This window comes from Aspergillus piperis, assembly GCF_003184755.1.
Source record: "Aspergillus piperis CBS 112811 unplaced genomic scaffold BO85scaffold_8, whole genome shotgun sequence".
NCBI lineage: Eukaryota > Fungi > Ascomycota > Eurotiomycetes > Eurotiales > Aspergillaceae > Aspergillus > Aspergillus piperis.
Genome location: NW_020291598.1, coordinates 673,684 through 695,278, shown reverse-complemented (window position 1 = coordinate 695,278; position 21,595 = coordinate 673,684). Strand labels below are relative to the sequence as shown.

At 50.2% G+C, this 21,595-nt stretch overlaps 7 protein-coding genes across 7 annotated transcripts; 3 read left to right on the top strand and 4 right to left on the bottom strand.

Annotated features, from left to right (window-relative positions):
• Nucleotides 1–421: 421 nt before the first annotated feature.
• On the top strand, nt 422–1,794 carry BO85DRAFT_468571 (uncharacterized protein; the record flags this gene model as incomplete). Its single annotated transcript, XM_025662273.1, has 3 exons — nt 422–784; nt 867–1,539; nt 1,591–1,794. The coding sequence occupies exons 1-3, from the start codon at nt 498–500 to the stop codon at nt 1,792–1,794; spliced, it is 1,164 nt and encodes a 387-aa protein (XP_025515847.1). The 5' UTR covers nt 422–497.
• Nucleotides 1,795–3,189: 1,395 nt separating this feature from the next.
• BO85DRAFT_438158 (Zn(II)2Cys6 transcription factor domain-containing protein) lies at nt 3,190–5,226 on the bottom strand (the record flags this gene model as incomplete). The annotated part of the gene is made up of 5 exons (XM_025658658.1): nt 3,190–3,939; nt 3,993–4,127; nt 4,176–4,480; nt 4,601–4,973; nt 5,104–5,226. 5 exons carry the CDS (start codon nt 5,224–5,226, stop codon nt 3,190–3,192), a joined length of 1,686 nt encoding a protein of 561 aa, XP_025515846.1.
• Nucleotides 5,227–8,379: 3,153 nt separating this feature from the next.
• On the bottom strand, nt 8,380–9,518 carry BO85DRAFT_289610 (aminotransferase class IV). The gene has a single exon (XM_025655253.1). It carries the CDS (start codon nt 9,420–9,422, stop codon nt 8,439–8,441), a length of 984 nt encoding a protein of 327 aa, XP_025515845.1. The 5' UTR covers nt 9,423–9,518; the 3' UTR covers nt 8,380–8,438.
• A 705-nt stretch (nt 9,519–10,223) lies between these two features.
• On the top strand, nt 10,224–11,897 carry BO85DRAFT_370916 (phosphotransferase family protein; the record flags this gene model as incomplete). The annotated part of the gene is made up of 3 exons (XM_025655977.1): nt 10,224–10,584; nt 10,643–11,023; nt 11,077–11,897. 3 exons carry the CDS (start codon nt 10,224–10,226, stop codon nt 11,895–11,897), a joined length of 1,563 nt encoding a protein of 520 aa, XP_025515844.1.
• An 808-nt stretch (nt 11,898–12,705) lies between these two features.
• On the top strand, nt 12,706–13,752 carry BO85DRAFT_449039 (uncharacterized protein). The gene has a single exon (XM_025660074.1). The coding sequence runs from the start codon at nt 12,777–12,779 to the stop codon at nt 13,695–13,697; it is 921 nt and encodes a 306-aa protein (XP_025515843.1). The 5' UTR covers nt 12,706–12,776; the 3' UTR covers nt 13,698–13,752.
• A 274-nt stretch (nt 13,753–14,026) lies between these two features.
• On the bottom strand, nt 14,027–15,091 carry BO85DRAFT_487745 (DUF3716 domain-containing protein; the record flags this gene model as incomplete). Its single annotated transcript, XM_025663473.1, has 3 exons — nt 14,027–14,529; nt 14,611–14,925; nt 14,980–15,091. The coding sequence occupies 3 exons, from the start codon at nt 15,089–15,091 to the stop codon at nt 14,027–14,029; spliced, it is 930 nt and encodes a 309-aa protein (XP_025515842.1).
• A 605-nt stretch (nt 15,092–15,696) lies between these two features.
• On the bottom strand, nt 15,697–21,411 carry BO85DRAFT_459145 (tRNA adenylyltransferase; the record flags this gene model as incomplete). The annotated part of the gene is made up of 7 exons (XM_025661630.1): nt 15,697–16,650; nt 16,701–17,125; nt 17,260–17,365; nt 17,422–17,579; nt 19,740–19,955; nt 20,015–20,566; nt 20,613–21,411. 7 exons carry the CDS (start codon nt 21,409–21,411, stop codon nt 15,697–15,699), a joined length of 3,210 nt encoding a protein of 1,069 aa, XP_025515841.1.
• Nucleotides 21,412–21,595: the final 184 nt, after the last annotated feature.

The following is a 21,595-nucleotide window of genomic DNA, read 5'->3' as shown; positions in this document are numbered from 1 at the left end:
GGATGCTCGGTTAATTGCCACACCAGAATATGGGGTATGCAAGGTTCAGCGACACCACATGGCCCCGTGAAGATCAGATGGTTCCTAGTCCGTCAAATCACTGAGCTTCCCCTCAAGGGTTCTAATGTATCCAAGCTCCACCAATGTCCGATTGCTCCAGTTTGTATTTTACCGACCCCATTGCGGCCGTGGTCGCCCACTTCCTCAAGCAACAGTGACAATGACGAACCCAATTTCAAGATTCATTTAGCACGCCCCTCTGCTGCATTGACCTGCGGAGTATGTCTTATAAGCATCAATCGCCGTCGTGCGCGGCTTCTCGACGAGGCCTTCGTTGCGCATGCCATAGTTCAATCAACCGTACAAAATCCCCAGAGGCAGCACTCCTCATCATTTGAATGCTATGCTGTAGTGCTTCCTACGATCTGATCGAATCAGTATAACATTACAATTTCCATCGCTCGACTAGCTAAATCACCACGCAAGACCTCGCCACAATGCTGCATACGAGCCATCCTCAAGAATTCGAGAAATGGACTTCTATGGGCCCGTCCGACACTCAGATGCTCGGCCTGGAGTCTAACTTCACGGATGAGGAGTTTTACGGAAGCCATCTGAGTCTCAACGGATTTGATCTGTCATCGTCACAATTGCTGAGCCCGGAGCTTTCAGAATTCGACTTCGCGACAGGCGAGACGGGCTCGGGCCTCTACCATCCCTCGCAACCGATGGGTGTTGCTAATGCTCTGAATGTACCTCAATTGGCGGACAAAATATCTTCAATGTGTGTCCTCCAGTGTGCGCCATAGCCATGGCATGATCAAAGGATTCCAGGACCTTCCCGCTGACAATGGCCGCTGCACTAGATTCGGAGAATCGTCGTTCAACACCGCCCCCGATACCAAGCCCACCACCGCCGATTTTTCTCTAGACGATTTGCTCCGTTCGGCATCCCAATTAGCTACTGAACGCGCGCTCTACATGAATATTCCCACAAGTACACCTTCTCCGCGAGCATCACAGGACAGCCCCAGCTCGCGATTGCACTTGGTCCAGTCGCCCCTTCTCGATGACCCCTGCAGCTCACCGGGAATGAGCCAACAGTCATACAGTGGCAGTGAGGGGGAATGGGACCGGGAATACAATCAAGGCGAGCCGGTCCAATTCTATGGACTACCCGATATTGGCTTCCCCGACTCGGTCTCACTGCATCACGCGCTCGACGATGGACTGGTTCAACCTTCGTTTGGCGACCCACTGCCCACTCTCAGCAACGCAGAAGGAGATAGCAAAAGCCAGTCCAGGGAAATTAGCTTCACCATGGACTTGGAGGAAAATGGGCTTACCCCGCTGGAAATGCCGGATGGAAGTACCCGTTTCACAGCCAACTGGCTCCCCGTGGACCCCGAAGGTGGATTCACCATCCGCGCACCACCCACCGCGCGCAAGCCTGAGCCCAACAGCCATAGCAACCACCAGATGACGCAGGACACCGGAGACTATCTCTTCACACGAAATGCATTCATCTCGATCCCGACGGTTACCGGTCTATCCTCCACAGCAGTATGAGCCGAATGACACAGAACACAGTCGACTACGCACCTGCGGAGCACCGCAGCATCTGCACTGCATCCAGCCACTAGATTGCGGGCCACCACCGACCGGGCCGCCCGATTCGTCCACCCGACCATTGCGCCGGTCGCAGCGGCGCCGGAGAAATTCACAAACGTTGCGCCAATCATTGCCCCAGCTCCAAGCAAAACAATCTCCCAGAGGGGACGCGATGCCCCTTAGTGTGCAGCCCAGCAATCAATAAACCCACCCTCTTCCCTCTCTCCCTAGTCCAGTTACCGAGTGCTGCGTGCTGACGCTCTGCGTAACCTTGAGAAAGGTGCTCGTTGGCTGACGCTGTGTCCATGCACACTCACACGCACACTCTTTACTGTAGCTCGAGAGAATACAATTTGCCAACGGGGCTTCCTTTTCTCAGTGACTGACTGGGCTTGAACTCAACCAATCACACCACCCCCTCCCCAAACCAAAACTCTCAAGAAGAGCCAAGATCCGTGCTACATGCATCGTCATGTGAGCGAGAGAAAAAATTTGCAATTCCAGACCCAGAACACACCGCGTCCCCTTCCCCCGACATGTGATCTGTTTCGTTGCCTTATCGAATGATGACTACCTATCGTCCGCTCAGACCCCCTCTTCCCCTATGTAAGCTGGCCCACATACACAGGACAATAATGTGGGCTGCGCTGCGCTGTCTGTTGGCCTTTCTTCGTTCTACATCCTTCTCCTGCATGGTGGACAGGTCTTCTCCGTTTTTAGACCCTACCATCTTACAGAGCCCAGGTGTGTGATGGGAGGTTTCTTTGCGATTATTGGGGGAGAGGATGGACTGCTTTGGGGACCGGTGAAACGGACTACATGAATGTATTCAAAAAGTTATAAGCGTACTAGAAGAACTAGTAAATTAGTATGACGTTACGTGGAAATAGTATATTAATGATGATGATTATTGATGATTGATGATGTCTCTTGAGATGCTCTGTACGATGAAGTAATTTTGCTTTCGGTTTAAAGGTTTAAAGTGGTTTTTTTTTTTTTTTTGTGCTGATGTCTTGATTCATATTATGCTAGACTCAATTCATCAGTTCAATTGTTGTTGTTAGTACGTAGTCACATCGCTGTGTGGAGTTATAGTTATATGATACTATTTTCAAGGAAATGCGGAGGCAGTGAACAACTCAAGAGGATCCAAAAATAAAATATATACTACATATTATTGAGAAAGAGAAAAAGAAATAAAAAAAACCTTACTTGAATACTAGTATATAGTACTGTCATTGCAACATAGGAAACGGATGAGACAACTTTGTATCATAGTGAATTGTATACTAGAATACCTCTTTTTCTCAGTGCTAGTAATTGAAATAAGTAACATTGAATGATATCTAGGCGACTGCTTGCTTTGAAAGATACGCTCGCAAATAGCTTGACATCCAGCTCCTGCATCCAGCCATAACGCCTATGTATGAGAATAAATGAAGTGATGATCAAGCAATGGTCATGACAATCGTAAAGCCCTCCTCGCAATATCAGAAATGGGAATATCCGCTCGAAAGGATAGGATCAGGGTAGAAATGCAAGGAGAGGTGGATGTATGGGAAAGTATTAACAAATAAATCATGGTTTTCCTTCACCCTTCACTGAAGAGGATGTGCATTTGTTGGAAAACACAGGGAGCTCGAATTTCCGACCGATATAGGTGAATATTTCCGCCATTGATTCCTTCTCAACCATGCCGTCTGCGAAATTGTCAAAGGCAGTGCGGAGGATGAACATAACTCGTGAGATCAGACAGCCCGGGATGTTTTGGGTGTAGTATTTCATGCTGCGGCAGATGTTGCACGCGTACTGATATCGTTCCTGGAGCCCGAGGACGCTGACTAGTCCTGGATCGGTGATGGAGATGATCAGGCCCAAGGCCCAGTAGAAGGTCATTGATGTCGCTAGAAGCAGGTCCGGGTACATGATATTTTGTCCCACTATGACTTGCATTGTGCTGGGGTTGCGACACCTGAATTTGGGGAAGTCGTCGGTTGGGTCTGCTTCGCTTGGATTTTCCTCCCATGGCCCGCCTGACGGGTATGTGTCGGCATACATGTTCTTCCATACTTGGAGAAGACCTTGAAGTTCGGTGGCCCGTTCCCAAATGGCACTCTGCATGTTGACTAGCTCTGATGGGGGCTTGTTCCCCCCTTTTAGTAGAGCTGAGAACTCGTCAACTTGGGCAAGATATCCGGGGATATGCACTGCAACATCCAGCAGGCGTTGAAGGATGTCTTTGGCCGGTCCGTCTCCAGGCCATGGGACTGTCAACCAATCTTTTTCCGCAAGGAAAGTAGGCTTCCGATGTACCAATGCTGCCGTGACCTGGTCACTTTGTCAAATTCGTTTCTAGGGATAATGGTGATGGTTTATCTTACCCAATACATCCGAAGGTCAACATACAAAGAGCGCTCAATCCCATGTCGATGTCGATATGGTGTTCGAGTCCGTAAAAGCTCCAAACCACCCAGCTGATGCTTGAGAAGTGAGTCTTTTGATGTTTGCTTGAAGGCCTATTGCGACATTAGCGAGGGATCGCGCAAGCGACAATCAGGACTCACTTCTATGATAGTAGCTAGGAGAACGACGACAAGGACCTCGGTCGACTTGCCCTGTTGAGGGTCATACAAAGCATGTTGAAGAGAGCGCAAGACTCGGAGGTAACGCGAGTGTCCAGCTACCTCGACTGAGCGGTTTCCATCGCGCCGGCCAGCGAATGTGAGAGATGCCGCTTCAAACGCACTGCACAGAATTGGCGAAAAGACTCGCAAGGACCGAGCTTCACGTAACGCGATGGTGCCGCTGACTTGGGGGGGACTGAAATCAGTGACCAAGCGTTCAACATAAAATTCAATTAATGCGTTAGCTAGATTGGGATCAGTAAGGATGACTTTCTCTTTCAACAACGGTGGAGAGGAGGAACGACCTGGACCCTGGTGAGCGAAAGGGATATGCAAAGGTCGGGGAGGGTATGATAACCACGTACTTTCTTTACGTGTACGTTGCCCCTCCAGCGCTACTGTGTTGGGTGAAGCCAAAGACTGATTGTCTGCGGCCTTGGAAGAAAGGTCTAATTCGTCCAATGAGTCGTCTCCATCCTCAACCGAGTTGTCCGACTCCTTGATGGAGTAGAGCGCCTGGCTGCTCGGTAGCGATCCGTCTTCGTCCTTTATGGCGGGAAGATTGGCGAGTTGGCGAGCTTCGGCAAGCTGCTGTTTCAGGTTCTCACAGGACCGAAGAAGGTTCTCGATTAAAGCCGACTGCTGAATGTAATGGCGGTCCCGCTTGCTGGTGCCGTATTCGCACTCGGACGGTGTACCGCGGAGGCAGCAGGCACCGCACGGCTTTACTCGGTCGCACTGTCAAGTCGCGCGTTAGTCAGGAGGGCACGACACCACGATGGTGAGACCTGCTCGGCATTTAAGACGGCTCCCAGCCCCCAAAGCATGCGCCGCGAACAATGGGTATTGATTTCAAAGACAACCATACCTTGACTTTGCGTTTGTGGCAGTTTAAGCACGAGTATGTGGGTCGGATCTTCTTTCGAGAGCCCGCTTTGGCAGCTCCCGAAGCCTCAGGTGGATTGTTTCTGGTGCCATCCCCAGAAGACATCTCGTTTACTCGCGTCCTGCTCGGCGTCGTCCAGAATATAGCGGGCTACTGAATGATCTGGTCTGATGGGGCGGGGAAGGGAAATCGTCACTTGGCCCAGGAACACGGTTGTGTCGCTGCCAGGCACAGAGAGAGAGATACTTATGCGAACAGGAACAGGAAGCAGGTTGCTAGATTGTTGGTGGGCGAACAAAGTCTATTGTGACACTCATTAAAACCTGGGGGGTCTCTGGATTTGACTCGTAGCTCCGGCTAGTAAGGATCATAGAGACACACTCGAGTGGTGGCTTACACCAGGAGAATGACGATGTTCAGAGACCATCGCTTTCGCGGGCGACTCTTGTGCACCTTATTCCGACTTGTCTTGGTTCCGAATGATCCTAGACCGTGGCTCCTTGAACGCTAATTTCATGCCGGCCTGTCAGATTTCATGCTAGGGTCCTGTCGGCTGTCCGCCTTTTATTTGTGACCGCGCGGATAAGGCAGAGGCGCACTCCGTCCTTCCGTACCTCTCACTCAGCTGAACGCCCGCCGGGGTTTGGTCCTTCTGGCTCTTTCCTGGTCCTTATGTTCCCGCTCTCCACTATTGGTGCAGGGGGGCTATGGTGGAGGTCGACAACAACCAGACCAAACGGATGATGATGCGATAACGGACGTTGCACCAGAATATCCTTGTGACCTATCACCCCATCCAAAACAGAAAAAAAATAATCTACTCCGTACCGCGCGCGAGTAATCAATTGAGCAACCAATGTCTCCCGCCACGCTCCTCGGTATTTCGGTACACAGCAATGTACCGGGCAGAAGGCTCCAGACGTGTCCTGGCTGCCTAGGCTTGTGTGATATGGGCTAAAGCAAATGCAGGCTCGTTGAGGCGGGAGCCATTGGGGGGACCTAAAGGGGCGAGGGAAGACAACCCCCTCTCAGGCAGTTGGGGGATCTTGCAGGGATCGGCGGTTTTAGCGTCGTGCGACAGGCTCGAAAAGCGGTGGTGATGCTTCGCTTTCCGGTTGGTGCGATCGGGGTTGGAGATGGACAGCAGCTGCATGGTCAGTCGAGAATGCAATACTATGGGGTAGGAGAGTTGCCCAGTATCCCTGCCGGACGACTCTATAATATTTCCATCTGATGCGTCTAAGCCGGTTCATCAACAAACGGCGTAGAGCTTCGCAGAGGCAAGACTAAGAAGCAACAGAAACCTTGTCAGCAAGCGATCCAGCGCCTTTGGCCACGCAGACTAGTCCTAGTGCCGCGCTTATGTATGTCTTGCGCGAAGAGAAAAAGAAAAAAGGCACCACGAAGAAGCGGAACAAAAAAAGAAGCAAAGAAAAAGGCGGACCAGATATTCATCAAGACAGCAAGGGTATGAACCAGACAACTAACACTCTGTAACTAGTGATGTCTCTCCTTGCAGAGAATTTGAACTCTTCACGCATTCGATCGTCATGGGGAACGGTTTTCTTGCTTATGACAGACCGTCCAGCATTTCCCTTTCCCTTCCACGGGATATTGGCAGGGAGAGAAAAAGAGCGCACTATAACATCTTGCTTATAGTCTTTTCCCGATGTTGATTCGTGGTTTCCTTCGGCCGGAATAGCCAGCAATTTCGGACTTTTCTCATCCCTGTCGATAGAATTCTTCGACGAAGGAATGAAACCATTTCTAATGCATGCATAGGATGATATGATCGGGAAAGGAGTCGAGAGGCAGATGGGTTGACGGAGCGGAAAAGAGGCGAGGATGAGATAACTGAAGTCAGCTGCTCTCGCCGTCTCTTTCCACTTCCTCCTTTTCTACTTACTCTCTCCGTCTCCGCCATCCGGAATATGACGCGCGTGGGATTCAGAAACGGAAAAGACAGCCAATCGCGAATTCGTGATCTCTATATCCTGACGTAGTCAGAGTGGTATACCAGACTCGAGATCGTATCGCGATATCTCCATACTGCGGTTGACCCTCATGCCCTTCTGATCACCGATCCTGCCCATCTACGGACAATGGCAAAGAGGACAGTCAAAACTAATGAGAGACGAGCACAGTAACTCTGATTCCTTCTTTTTAAAGAAGAGCTCCAGAGCGAAATATCTGTTAATAACAGATATTCAACAGGTTTGACCATCCTGCTACCGGCCGACAGTCTCATTGCCGAGAAACATTGAAAGTAATAGTTTCAAAATATACAATCTACCTTATACTATGGGACCGTATAAACTCGAAACTCTTTTGCGAGGTGCCAGGGCGCTCCCAATCGCTTTCCAACAGTCAGACCTACCTGCTCTGAGCCTTCCATGCGGGAATGGTGAAGACGGCAGGAAGTAAGATTCGCGCCGACAGTCATGTCTAGCCATTGCCATGACACACGAACTACTCACATACTTTTCGCTTTTCCCCTTGTTATTGCTTGACAAATTTAAGTACCCAAGGAGGAATTGGGAAGGAGTAGGAAGGGAGAACCTGGCAAGGAGGATAGCACTAATCCGGGGATGGCATGATCGTAACCGAGCAGCTGGCTAATCACACTGTTGTCGACAAACAAAGAAATCTCCTGAGCTCTTTCAACTTCGTCATCTACCCCGGTTACTACCGATTCGTTTCCTCCACTTACCCGACCAGATTCAGTCTGGACAACCCACCAGGCCTTCTTTGGAATTGCTTGCTTATCATCATTACCTTCCATTTGAATGTGCTCTGATTGTTTCAGTCATCTTGCTCCCGCATGAGTCGCCATAGCAAGTACATCGAGTCAATGACTCTGAGGTCATGCCCATTGGGTGCCAGCAGAGTGATGCCGTCGTCTTCAATCTTGTCCATTCGGTTATTTTTGGAGTCGATATCGATCTGCTCCAGTGAGGTCCTCTATAATTTAGGTGTCAGAGTTCTCATGTTCATGCTGATCCTAAAGTCTTCAAATTGGTCCTGCATAGAGTCGCTTTATCTAGCCCAGAGACAAGTAACGGTACTGATCTACAGCCGGTTTGGTCGTCTCCATCAGTCATCGCCTCTCGGGGAACCTTTCCAAATACTCGGTCACGATAATGTTTGGTCATTGAGAAAGTTTATATCACCCCAGGAGTGGATATACTATCTACGGTAGACATATGGAAACCTACATTTGACGGGGACTTACAAGACCACGAAAGAAAGGCGCCAAACCGGAAACCTCGCTACGAGTATGCAATATCTGAATCTCGGCCATTGTTACTTCCCTACAATTACAGCTTGGCCTTTGATTCATCATCATATCTGACTGCGAAGCTGTAGGCTGGGTCATAATGCATAGCCCAATACCCGTCCCAGATCTTCTTCGTGACCGGACCAATCTGCCCCCGATTCACAGGCTTCCCATCCAACTCTGTGATGGGCATGATTCCACCCGCTGTCGTGCACATGAAAATTTCATCACACTGATACGCCAACTCGACCGGCACAGCCTCGAGGTGAACTTGGATCCCACAAGCTCGTGCAACATCAATGACACTTGTCCTGGTGACACCATGTAGCACCCCGCGATCAGGCGTATAAATCGCGCCGTCCTTGATCAGAACAATATTATAACCGGATCCCTCCGTGAGATGGCCATCTCCGTCCGTCAAGAACGGGTACATGGAACCTCGATCCGCAGCCTCGAGCATACCTCGAGTCAAGTCACCCCATTGTAAGTTCTTCACGGTAGGGTCGATAGCCCCTGGGGGCACCCGACGAACAGTTCGCGTAATAACACCACTTCCACCGATCCGTTGGACCTCTGGATCCATGACCCAGACATAGGGTTGCACAAACATGTACAGGTTGTTTACTAAATCCTCCGGCTTGACACCGCGAACGCTCTGCAGTCCCCGCGTCACAATCAGAGCCACATATGCGTCCCGAATACCGCTTTGCGCGACCATCCTAACCAGGGTTTCCTTCACTTCATCGCGGGATATAGGCAACTTGAGACGCGACTTCACGCAGGCCAATTCAAGTCGAGAGAGGTGGTCGTCTAGGCGAAAGAACCGGCCGTCCCAGACGGCGATGACATCGTAGGTCAAATCACTGCGCAGAAAGCCTTGGTCGATTAGGGGGATGCGGGCCTCCCTGAGGGGAACGAGTTGTCCTTCAACCCAGGCGATGCCCTTGGCATAGGGATTTTGACTGGCTTCTAGTTTCGCTCGACGAGCGGCATAACCAGTAACAACTTGGTTCATGGATGCCATGATGCTGTAGACGGAGGTATAAGGACTCTCAGTAGAATTACAGATCGGGTTTCGTCTTGATGATGGCCGAGAAGTGAGGGACACCCCAGGGGGGACGCAAGGTGGCTAAGAAGGATGGAGTCGATACTTACGTGTCTCCAAGGCTACCACGTTTAAGTCAGATCGGAGAAGTGTGCCTATCAGGGTGCATAATGCTGTCGGCGGGGACACCGATAAGGAGCAAGCAAGCATCCTTGCCTGCCGGGCGCTTGAACAAGGCACCCATCGAGCGGGGACTGTCATCCCGGGAGTTCGGGACCGTTGGATTGCTGTCACTCCCTACTCCTCGGTTCCTTTGCATCCGCATATTTCCCGGTACTATAATGATGTGGACTATGATCCCTGCGACTAGAATGTTACAAGGCTCAAGGAGTATTATATCTCATCCTCATTGTTAAAAGAGAATTATATTCTATGTCACCAAAGTCCACTGTCTATTGCTAGGGAGCCAACGAATACCAGACAAACATCTTCATCCGCCCCTTCGATCGGTTTCCCATATACGTATGACTGACTCTAGGCTTCGGAGGATAAGAGCGTTCCTTTCCCCTTCCCTATTTCCCTCTGCTTCTCTTTCCAACTTGCATCTTCTGGAATATGATGCAGCAATCGTTAAGAATGGCTCATGCTACGCGCCGGCGACTACCCCCTTTCTTCCTTTCGACAACAACAGGGCTCGTTAGACGACACACATTCCGCGTGGCGGACAAGGCATGCTATCGGCACTCAACGGCTACGAGGAAAGCCCGGGGAGATTTGCGGATGTATCATACACCGATTTCTTACGGTCACTCGACACCAACAGATCATGATCATGATCGCAATGGTGTACACCTAGATCTCGATCCATATAATTACACTAGTGGGCGCTGGCTTCGAAATGACGAGGAGGAGCGAGCCTCTCGCTACATTCAATTCGATTTTGATGCCCTCCGTCGCAAGGTCCTGACTCTATCGCCAGGTGCAAGTACGATCACGAAGTGTCAAAAATTGGAAGGTGGCTTCAACCGGGTCTTCATGTTTGAACTGGACAACGATAAGCGAGTGGTCGCAAGACTTCCGTTTTCGCTGGCTGGCCCGGCACAGCTGACGACCAGCTCTGAGATCGCAACGATCGAATATCGTAAGTTCCTCTCATCATTCTTTCGCTTCACTGGCTTATGGTGCACTCTGCTCTTCAGTGCAAGCCAATACTACCGTTCCTATACCCAAGATACTCGACTGGAGCAACGATGCCACGAGCATCGATAATCCGATTGGCAGCGAATACATCATCATGGAGCATGCAACTGGTGTTCAGTTGCACAAGAAGTGGCATGAAATGGACGATAAAAAACGTATCAAGTGTATAGACGCAATCTACCGGAAGCTTAAAGAAGTGGTTGACCTACAGTTTCCGTGGTTTGGGAGTCTGTATCCTATACGCAGTCCCGTAGGCCCCGACAACAGGCGTGTGCTTGACGGAGACTTTTGTATTGGACCACATTGTGGAACGAGATACTGGAATTGTGACCTTGGAAGAGGCCAGGCTTCACTTGATAGAAAACCCAACCGGGGGCCCTGTGGGTTATCAAAATCAACCCCATGGCGTCAGTACTGGCTAACCAACGACTAGGGAATGACCTTTATGAATACTGTGATGGCCTTATTGATGCTGGTCTATCGAGGCTTCCGGCTGTGGACTCGGAAACGAAACGACGACCGATGTATCATGGCTCAGTCGAAACACACAAGATGCTTCTAGCTCAGACGCGAGACCTGATGAGATGCATGTCTCAGGATTACCGGATAAAGGACTGTGCGACACCAGTATTGTTTCACCCAGACCTTCACAAGAGGAACATATTTGTCTCAGAGGATGATCCTTCTGAGATAACGGCTATCATTGACTGGCAGGCCGCTAGCATTGAGCCGGCGTTCTGGTATGCAGATGAGATTCCCGACTTTGCAACGGAGAATGAGGTCTGCACTAGGGCATTTGATGTCTGCACCCAATTTCTTATACCCACGCTTTCAAAGCCGAGATTGATGGATGAAAATCTATTTCGACCATTTCGCTACAGCTACAGGACGTGGAAGGATAGAGCTGCGGCACTACACCACGACCTGATTGACACATCTCAAAACTGGGGAAAGCTAGGCTTTGCAGGACCATGTCCTTACGCAGTCCCTCCACCGCATGAAGTGGCAGATCATCAGAAGAAGTATAGACTTTTTGAAGCAGCGCATAATCTGCGTTATGATCTGGCAGGCTTGCTCAACGCAGCCACTGATGGCTGGGTGCCAACGGGTGACTGGGAGGCGGCGCAGACAGCGCATCATGGGATGTTTGATGGAATGTTGCAGGCCGTATTGACTAATCCTGAAATCGACGATCCAGATGAGCCTGTGAAGGATGAAGAGACACTGAGATCCATATGGCCTTTTGATATCTAAGGTTCCACTTTAGTCTGTTTGTCTGGACATTGGAGTCATCCCATAATACCCATCACCTCGCGAGACTATTGAGCACCTATGTCACGGGGATACGGAATAGGGGCTCGAGATGATAAATCAGAACTTCCAGGGATGGTTTAAATTCCGCATTTGCCAGAATGAGAACCTTCACAGCCACCGGTGGAAGTAGCATCTACCATGAACTCAAACAACTTTACATGACAAAATCGATGAGTGAGATATCAGCTCCACAATGGGGCACCACTTCTCGCCTCCTGGGGGGAGCAGCCCGAGTGGTCAATGCACAAGCTTCCAGAACATTGTTGAAGAAATACATCATGCAGGACAGGCCGGCCGCTTCTGAAGATATGGATCTACTATTGAACCAAGATCCACCTTATAGTGGGCTAGTTTATTGTCCGCAAATGATCGACCTCCCGCGTGTTCCCCCGGTTTGTCGCTGTCAACAAACTTCGATAGTCGATCGGCTAACTTCTCCGTCAGATGCTCGGCCACGCGTAGACCTCGTATCCATGAGCTAATAACGCCCTTGCTTTCAGGGACCCCCTGATGCCGGTGAGGCGATCTTCTGCCGTTCATACCCTTGATTGTGCTTCACCCAGCGATCCCCCTCTAGTCTCTCTCCGCATCCGCACCCTCCCTGCATATGTTCCCACTCGCGCCATCCTGCCCATGAGGAGCAAATCGGAGGCCTGAGCGGCCCTTGTTGGCCCCATTGTCCTTTGCATCCACTCGCAGATCCTCTTCTCCTCGGACCCTGAGCGTGGCGACCCTGGTGGACGTGAAATAAATCTCCCACTATCCTCCCTCCCCCTCACTACCACATACCATCTTGTCAACCATGTGTCCCCCTCATCCATGCTCCTCAAACGCGACACCCCTTCAGGGCGCCTTCTCCCCGACATATACCGAGACTCCCACCAAGTGCACATCTTCACGGCCTTTGCCGCCATCGCCTGCTACAATGCCATCGAGCTCATCATCCTCTGTCTCTCGACCTTCAAGCGCCGAGGCAGCGTCTACTTCTGGTCCCTACTCGTAGCCTCCTTAAGCATCGTCCCGCAATGCGTAGGATATATCCTCCTCTTCTCCCGACCCCAAATCTCGCCCTACGGCTCTGTCACTCTTATCATGATCGGCTGGTGCGGTATGATAACCGGCCACTCGCTCGTCCTCTGGTCCCGTCTCCATCTCGTCCTCCAGGACCCTACAATCCTCCGCTATCTACTCCGTCTCATCATCCTGGACGACATCCTCCTCCAGATCCCCATCACTGTCCTCCTATACGGAACCGTCTCCACGCACTGGAGACTCTTCAACGACGGATACAACATCATGGAGCGGATTCAGCTCGTCGGCTTCTGCCTCCAAGAAGGTCTCCTGTCCGGTCTGTATGTCTGGGAAGCTGCGAAGCTGCTACGACTCCGTCCTGAAGATCGACATCGTCGTATCCTTGCGCAGCTGATCGGGATCAATATCCTGGTATTGATACTTGATATAGCCGTCGTCGGTATTCAGTATGCCGGGTATTATGCCTTGCAGGTTATGTTCAAGCCCGTCGCTTATAGCATTAAGCTGAAGCTGGAGTACGCGATACTAGGACGGCTGGTGAATGTTGTCAAGAAGGTCAATACTCAAGAGTCATTGAGTACGCAATGCTTTGATATGCTGCCTTCGTCATCGGACGGATTCAGACCGAGGCACGAGAACCATGTAGATGGTGGCCCTGGTGGCTTTCTGTATCCTCAGAAGGTGTATACTTCGTCTCGGGGGTCTTAAAAGTCGTGTTGTATATATTCATGATAGAATTGACGGCTGCATTATCTTAGAGAAAGATGTTTCGCTTTGATTTCCTATGGACACCGCATTTACACTTAGTAGTGCTTGATGCCAGTCCCGTTGTCTATCACATATGCCTTTTCGCTAAAACGCCCTCCCACTCCATCGAACGCTAACTCCCACAAATGACCACACTATCACCCCCATATTCGACATGCAAGTCATTCTCCACTATGAACACGACGCAGTGTACACGTCCCCGTCAATCCATACACCATAACCCCCTACCACCATTTGAACATCCCAACCCTCCTTAACCAATTAACCAATCACACCAACTCCCACGGATTCATACTACTATCCCTCATCCTCTCCCTATCCTCCAACTGTCTCACCCTCCTCCTCAACGTCCCCAGATGCATCTCCATCTCCGTAACAGCGCGTCTCAAAAAGGGCAGATCATCAATCGTCTCCGGACCCAACGGGAAAGGAAGAATCCTTCCATCAAGGCGAGAAGTACCAGACGAGTAGGTGGACACCTCGCTGCTCTCAGACTTGATCATTGGACCTAACTCGCGCTCTTCATCATCACGACTGGTATACCCCATATCACTACCACTAGGCGTTGGAGTAGTAGCCCTCGGTCTGAGATTATACGGTCTCGAACGAACAACAAATCTGCGCCCTCTTCCCCTACCCCTACCTCCACTGCCACTACGACCAGCAGCAGTAGCTGTCGCTGAATATCCCCTTGAAGCAGATGATGGCGGAGTGGCGAGCCCAGCTTCATCCTTAACTCTAATCGGAGTCTCGGGTTCCTCAGCCTGCACATCTACCACAATTAGCACCTTTTCCTCCCAAGTTCACACCCAGAAAGACGAGTACTTACTACTGAAACTACACCCCCTCCTACTAAACCGACACGCCGCACAAGCACCATGCGCACTCATTCCCTCCCTGGTATCGAACCCCACCACGCATGTCTTCCAGACCCCCTTTCCCTCTCTGCAATGGATGCACGGCTCGAGAGCCTCGCATCCGCGTGTCTGTGCGAATGCGGCCGTCAGAGACACGACGTCTTTCAGTGGTCGACGGAGTGGTTCGTTGGAGTTCTCGTCGATGCGCCATTCGAGGTGTCGGAGGATGGGCAGTTGGTCGTATTCGAGCATTGAGGAGCTGGGGCGGGTGCCGAGGAGGGGGAGGTCGTTGTGGGTTAGTCCGGGGAGGACTGGGTTTGGTTAGTAACGGGGTGTTTTGGGGGGTGGGTTAAGGGGGGACGTACGCTCTGAGGGGGGGATTTCGACGCGGACGGAGGGGATTGGGCTGGGGGTGTGTTGGTGAGATGGTGGTGAGGTTGAGGGATGGGGTTGGGTGTAATTGAAGATTCGGAACATGATTGGGGCTGGTTGTGGTGGTTCTTGCATTGGGATTGTAACTTCGGTTTCGGTTTGGGAGTAGAGAATGGTGGTTGGTGAGGGGGGAGGGGTTGATGAAGGGGAAAGTTGAGTTGGAGATGAGTAGGTGAGAGGAGGGTCTTGAGAGATGGAAGATATGGAAGAGGCTTGATCATGGTATGGAGTGTGTTACTTGGCAGTAGCATCGGGGCTGGTTGTAGGGCTTGCTTTGCTGGTGGTAGGAAGTGGGACTGCAGTGAATGGAATAGATGTTGTATTCAGATGCTGAGAGGGTATATTAGCAGTGTGCTGGGTCAAAGTCGATCCTGGGGGATATGTGGCTTGCCTTGAGACTCTGTTAGTATAGGGTAACACTTGCATTCGAGTCCGAGATGATATCGAACTCAATTTGAGAGAGTCGGCAGAGACTGATGTGATTGTATGTGTGATTTTATCTAGGCCTTCAACACGGTGTTGGCTAAGAGAGACTACTTATTGGCAGTAGAGGTGAAAAAATCAATTCGGGGATATATCACTGGCCTAAACTAACCCATAAAACCGGGCCAACATTATCCAGAATGACGCAGTTAAGAAATCAACTGGTATCAAACACCAAAATTCATTCCATCCTTCCCATCTACTTCCCCAAGCAGCAATTCCCTCAATGCCTCATCGGCACCAACTAGCTCCTCTACTTCCTTCGCAAATCCCTCTTTCGCCTCAATCACCTCGTCATCCTTAGCGATCTCCTCATCTGGATTCTCCAAAACCATCCTCAGCAAATAGACCACGCCCTTTAGTTGCCTCTTTAGTTTAATCAAATCTTCCTTTTCATCCTCTTTTCCTCGCTCCGCAGCCTCCTCGTCAGCCACGCTAAGCCAACATGCCGCCACGGCACCTAGAATCTCCCCTCTCCAGTACCAAATCCTCGGGTGTGCATTCATAATCACAGCTCTAGTAACAGCCACTCCTGCCAATAGGAGAGGTGGATACGCCGTCCCGAAGGGATTAGACAGCGTACTGTAGATGAGTGGGATGATTTCCTGTAGGTACTTTGTTGTGTGAACTGGGAGATCGAAGAGACTATCATGTATCTTGTTTAATAAAAGAGTAGACAATTTTGGGTGCGGGAACGAGGATAGCGTAGATTGTGTCCCGCTAGAAGGCGTCAGGGTGCTGATGTGGTGGAAGGAGGGGATGAGGTTCTCGCGAAGGACTTTCGTTAGCTCGGTGGTGTAGGTTTGTTTATCCTTGGGTAAGTAGCTGGTTTTGAGGAGTAAGAAGAGGGTTGGATAGGCTGTGCTTAGGAGACGGATGGAGTCGGGTTCAGGGGTTATGGTGGGTAGGGAGAGGAGGCATGGTTTGATGGCATCGATGAAGACAGAGGAAAGGTTGGTACGCTTCAGAATATCGGATTTGGCTTGCTGGATGGGTTGCAGGAGATGGGTGAGAAGAGTGCAGCCGTCGGCTTTGTTGGGGTTGGTCTCATCGTCAATCAGGGCGAGAATTGATGGGACGAGGACGGGGAAGTGGGATTCCAGACGGCTGATGTCTGGCGCCTGGAAGTTGTTAGCGGCAAGTGAATATGATCAGTTGAAGATGGGTTTACCTGATATTGCCTTAGGATCCAGGCAAAGACGGTCGTCGCGTAGACGTCTGATGATCGCCATGGTTTCGACTCAGGGTCAAGAATGCTGGTATCAAATCTGGGAAGAGGGATAGGGTGCATGTCCTTGCGACCTGCTGCTGTAATGGCGGGGTTCCTGGTCCTTGTGAAGAGAGGTCGGATTCTGTCCTTGAGGATGATTTCAAGGACAGCCCAAAACGATGCCTCTGGTGTCCTGGGTGATGTGCGAAACCTTTCAAGAATGGCAGTGGACGCCGTGTGTGAGTCGGCTGTTGTCCACGGGTCTGCTTCAGAGGTGAAGCTCGCCAGTGCGAGGATGATGTTTGGCACGTCTGTTGCTTTATACACTGGAAATAGAGAGTCCAAGGCCGCAATCACGGATATTGCGAGTGAAGATCGCAGCTTATCTTCATGCATAAGAGCGTTCTTCTCTTCTGGGCTATGTCAGTATATTTGAGAATGTGAGAGGGGAAGTCTATCAACTCACCATTGGGCTCTTCCATAGATTCCGCATACACTGCAGATGGAAGAGCATGCCTACTCGCCCAGGCATAGATGTGATTTGCTGCGGCGACATCAGGCTCTGATAATTCATTGGAGTTCCAAAGTCTCAGGAACTCCCGCGCGAGAAACAAGTCTTCAGATACCTGTAGTGCTCAGTTAGCATCACTTTCTCAGTGCATATCAAAACGCCTTATCATACAGTTGCATTGTCTTTGTCCTCGTGGGCTGAGATGGTGTCCCATAAATGGTCCAATTCTCTAGGGACGACGACATTATCCAGCCGCGAGTCTGGGATGTGCGCATCACCACGACCTAGGCACTCACGCGCCACCGATTGAAACTCTTCCATAGACACGTCTATTTACCTCGCTATCTACAGAAACGTGTTTGTTGAACTGACAGTCAAGATGTCCATAGAAAGGTAGCTTCGGGCCAGATGACTCGGGGATCCTTCGCCGTCGGCAACCGAATTTCTCGAGCGGTAAGAAACGGGAGCCGAGAAACGGTCCTGACATTACCCAACCAGACATCGTTCAGCTGCAAATTAGTACTATATGAGCAGTTTCTTTAATTCCTTTTCTCCTCTATCAGTATTTTTCGCCGTTTCTATCCAAGAAAATCTTTGGTACTATACACGTGTCAAAGAAAGGACGAAGCAAGAACGAAAACGATTACTCATTAAACGTAGTATATATTTCTGGGTTTCGCCAACTTTACCTAGTCGGTTCAGAAATGATCTTGGGGATTGATCACTGAAGTGCTACGCCACAAACTGCTTCAATGTTCTGATTGTGATAGAGAAGAGAGTAAAATTACCTAATGAGGATGCAATAAATACAGCTGATGCTCCACTAGATTAAATGAGGTAGATAATTGCACGTTCTATCATCCACTGACTATCAAATTTTACCCTAAACACTGCTGAGACATCTGCTGAACATGTATATCATGGAGTAACACGGCCCAAACACAAGCAACTGAGAGCTGGATGTCATCTTCCATTCCAGCATAATCCCCTTGACCTAACGCATCGGAACTCTCATTACATTCCCCCATCAATATGAAATCGACACATGACGCTGCACATGGATGATATGAAGTCATTTCGTCCATAATAGGGCTATCAAGGGGATCCCTCAGGTGAACAATGCTTCGGGAGCCGCCGTTGCTGAGCCAATACAGTGGCAAACACTAGACAATTAGTCAGTGAAGTGTTAACCTGTCAAAGTAATATAGAAGGAATGTCTCATACGTTTTCAGGTTGCCATCACAAGGCTTTGACGTTCAAAAGATATGGGATTGAGAGATGTATTTGTAGCCTTCCATTGCATGCTCAAATTGGAAACACAGTCATCATCCCTATTGCATAGGTCATGTGTGGGCTTGATTGAGCTGAGGGAATTATCACCATGAGCCAGCCACCATTTCTTGAAGGTTGGTTCATGTGAGCTATTGTAGATGCATATCCGCCTTGACTTACACATGTGGTATGACCCCATACTGCACGATTGGGGTGTTTGGAGTATTATCAGGTGTGTATAACCTGTCAGATGTATAGTGGAAGAAGGTAAGGCAGCACTCCATAGACCCGGCATGTACTGCTTGTTTTAGCACATATATTGATGCAAATCGTCTGTCTGGGAACCGATTATTTAGTTGCCTAATCTATATGTCAAGAAAAGGCCAAACCTGAAGGACGGCTGTGGTGGTTGCTACACCCTTCACCCCATGGAGATTCCCGAGCCCTACGCAAGGAACGTTTCATGCGTCTCTTCAACCCAAAGTATATCAGATAGGGATTAGACCCCAGTCTTCATGAAACATTGTCACTCGAATATAACGATAGTTGCTGACGATATCGGGTGGCCGGACTTGAGGAAGTGGATGCACAAGCATATGGGATATGAACCACCCAGAAACAACTCACGAGATTTTCCGGATTTCTGACTTGCCACTCAAGGCATTCTAGGTAGCCATATCCACTCTGCCGTGCAGCTCTGGAGAAAGATGGATTGTAACGCATAGGGTATGTGTTGGATTATTATAGCTGAGTATGGTCTCCAGGCATCCACGTGATACATGATAATATACTTCCTTACATTAAATACCTAGTGGACCAAAACGTGAGTGCAATTCATTGGCACTGATGTGGTCTATGGATAAAGGAGTGTCCCTTCCCTGTCTGAGCGATCACCCTTACTCACACTGGGTGAGGCACTGCCGTGCGATCCGGCGCATTGAATGTGCCCATTTCGCGACAGTCCACGATCGTCATACTATATGACACCTGTTGGCATATGAAATTGAGACACCAGATCGAGGAAACGTGAGTCGAGGGCTTGGCTTCACTTGTTGCTAGAGGCACCAAATGAATTCAGGGACGAACTAGGATTCACCTTGGACTCCTCCCACAAAGCCGAGTATTGTTGAGGGGAATGAATAACAGAGTCGTCGGACCCATAGAGCGGCCATGATATTCCTATTACTATGTAGAGATGCCTAGCTCTTCCTTTCTACGGGACAGCTCTTCTAGCACCTTTTCCTTCTCGGTAACCTCCGGGTGCAACAGCTGCCATTTGATGGACATATCCAAGGCTTTCGACATCCAGGGACCAGTCTTGCAACCAAGAGCCTTTACAATCTCTCCGCCGTTGGCGAGGGGCTTCAGCTCGAACACATCCTGTAGATCTTGCTCTTTGATGTAGGAGAGGAAGCGGTCGTACGATTCCAGAACTGACATCATGTAAGCATCATTTTTTTTATAAAGGCAATAGGCATGGAGGTATCCTTACCGCTGGTAAACTCGCCGCCTCGCATAATTTCTTGAAGAATGGAAAGAAGTATGCAGAGCCTCCAGTCCTTCTTCCACGAGCGAATGTGCAGCCCGACCTGCTGTCGTATCTCTGCTGCAGTTCCATCCATGCGTCCCTCGAGGACAGAGTTCTTGATTTCGGTGATGGCCTGCCAGTTATGTGCTGCATCGCCAATGACGGCGATTGTCTTGTTATCGGCTCGCAAACTGTCTCGAGCTACTTCCGCGGTCCGGGCCGGGAGAGGTTTTGCCTTGGGTCCCCTCGCAACGCGGGTTGGCACACTTGACCATGGTGCAAATGCTGCAATCATCCACGCGTAGTAGGATTCAAGCTTGTCGCGTATGAGGAAATCGCGGACATTTTTGGTGATGATGGGGTCGTCATCATGGGGATTCAGAATTCTGCCCAACGCATTGTATGCAAGTGCCCATGACGAGGTATCTGCTTGCGCATCATCCTGGTGGTTAGCAAAAATAGTCGGGTATAGTCCAAGGTGGTCAATGAATTGCAGTGCACCGCGGGGATCGGGACCTGGAAACTGTGAGCAACCATCAATGCTGACTTGGACGTTACAAACCTTGCAGCATCTTTTCCAGCTCCTTGCCCACCCGTTCTCTGCTAATCTTCAGCTTGAGAGCCTCCCCGATAAGGTCATTTCGCATTGCCTCCTGAGTCTCCTCTTCGATATTGTAACCCAGTCGGCTAGCAAAGCGAATCAAGCGCAGTACACGCAATGGGTCGTCCTGAAAGGTTTGGTAGGGTTCCATCGGGGTACGAATAATCCTCTTCTGCATGTCCTCCAGACCTCTTTCAGTCAAATCCTCAACCTTGGACTCGTTCAGGTTATAAAAAAGCGCATTGATCGTCGCATCGCGGCGCATTGCATCTTCCTGGGCTGTGCCAAATTCCATCTGCGGGTTTCGGCTGTCTTCCGAGTAGGTCTCCTTTCGTAAATTTACGAGATCGATATCCAAGCCGAATATCCTTGTTGTCACTGTCTCCAGGTGTTTGGACTTCTCCGGGTTCGCCTCGATTTTATGTAGGCTAGCAATCGCATGTTTCAACTCTCCATTGGGCTGCTTCTGTCGGTACTTCTCCAGGTTTTCCGGTCTATCCATATACTCCTTGAGGAGCAAACCAAACTGATACCCTGTCATGTTGTTGATACCGACATCCACATCGTTGCTGCCCACCCCTAGGAGCTTGTCCCGCACCCATCCTCCGGTAAATCGCAGAACCGTAGGCTCTGTGTCCCGGCGTCCTTCCGCAATATTTTTCTCGTGTATGTATTCGGCGACATCGAGTAAGAGCGATTTTAATGTTGATTCAAGAGCGGTAAGTTCAATGGTGGGAACGGTATTCGCGGATTGAGTCATGGTGTCTCCTGCAGCGCCCTGATGCGGGGCAGCTTCAGGTATGCGCCGTCTTTTGTTTGTTCGCTGGGGGGAGAGGCTGGAGGATCTCCGACGGCTCATGGAAGAGCTGCGCGGTACAGAAGTAGACCGGAGGGTATTTATACAGGCACGGGGTATCAACCGGGAGATTCTGCAAAGGAAAAGA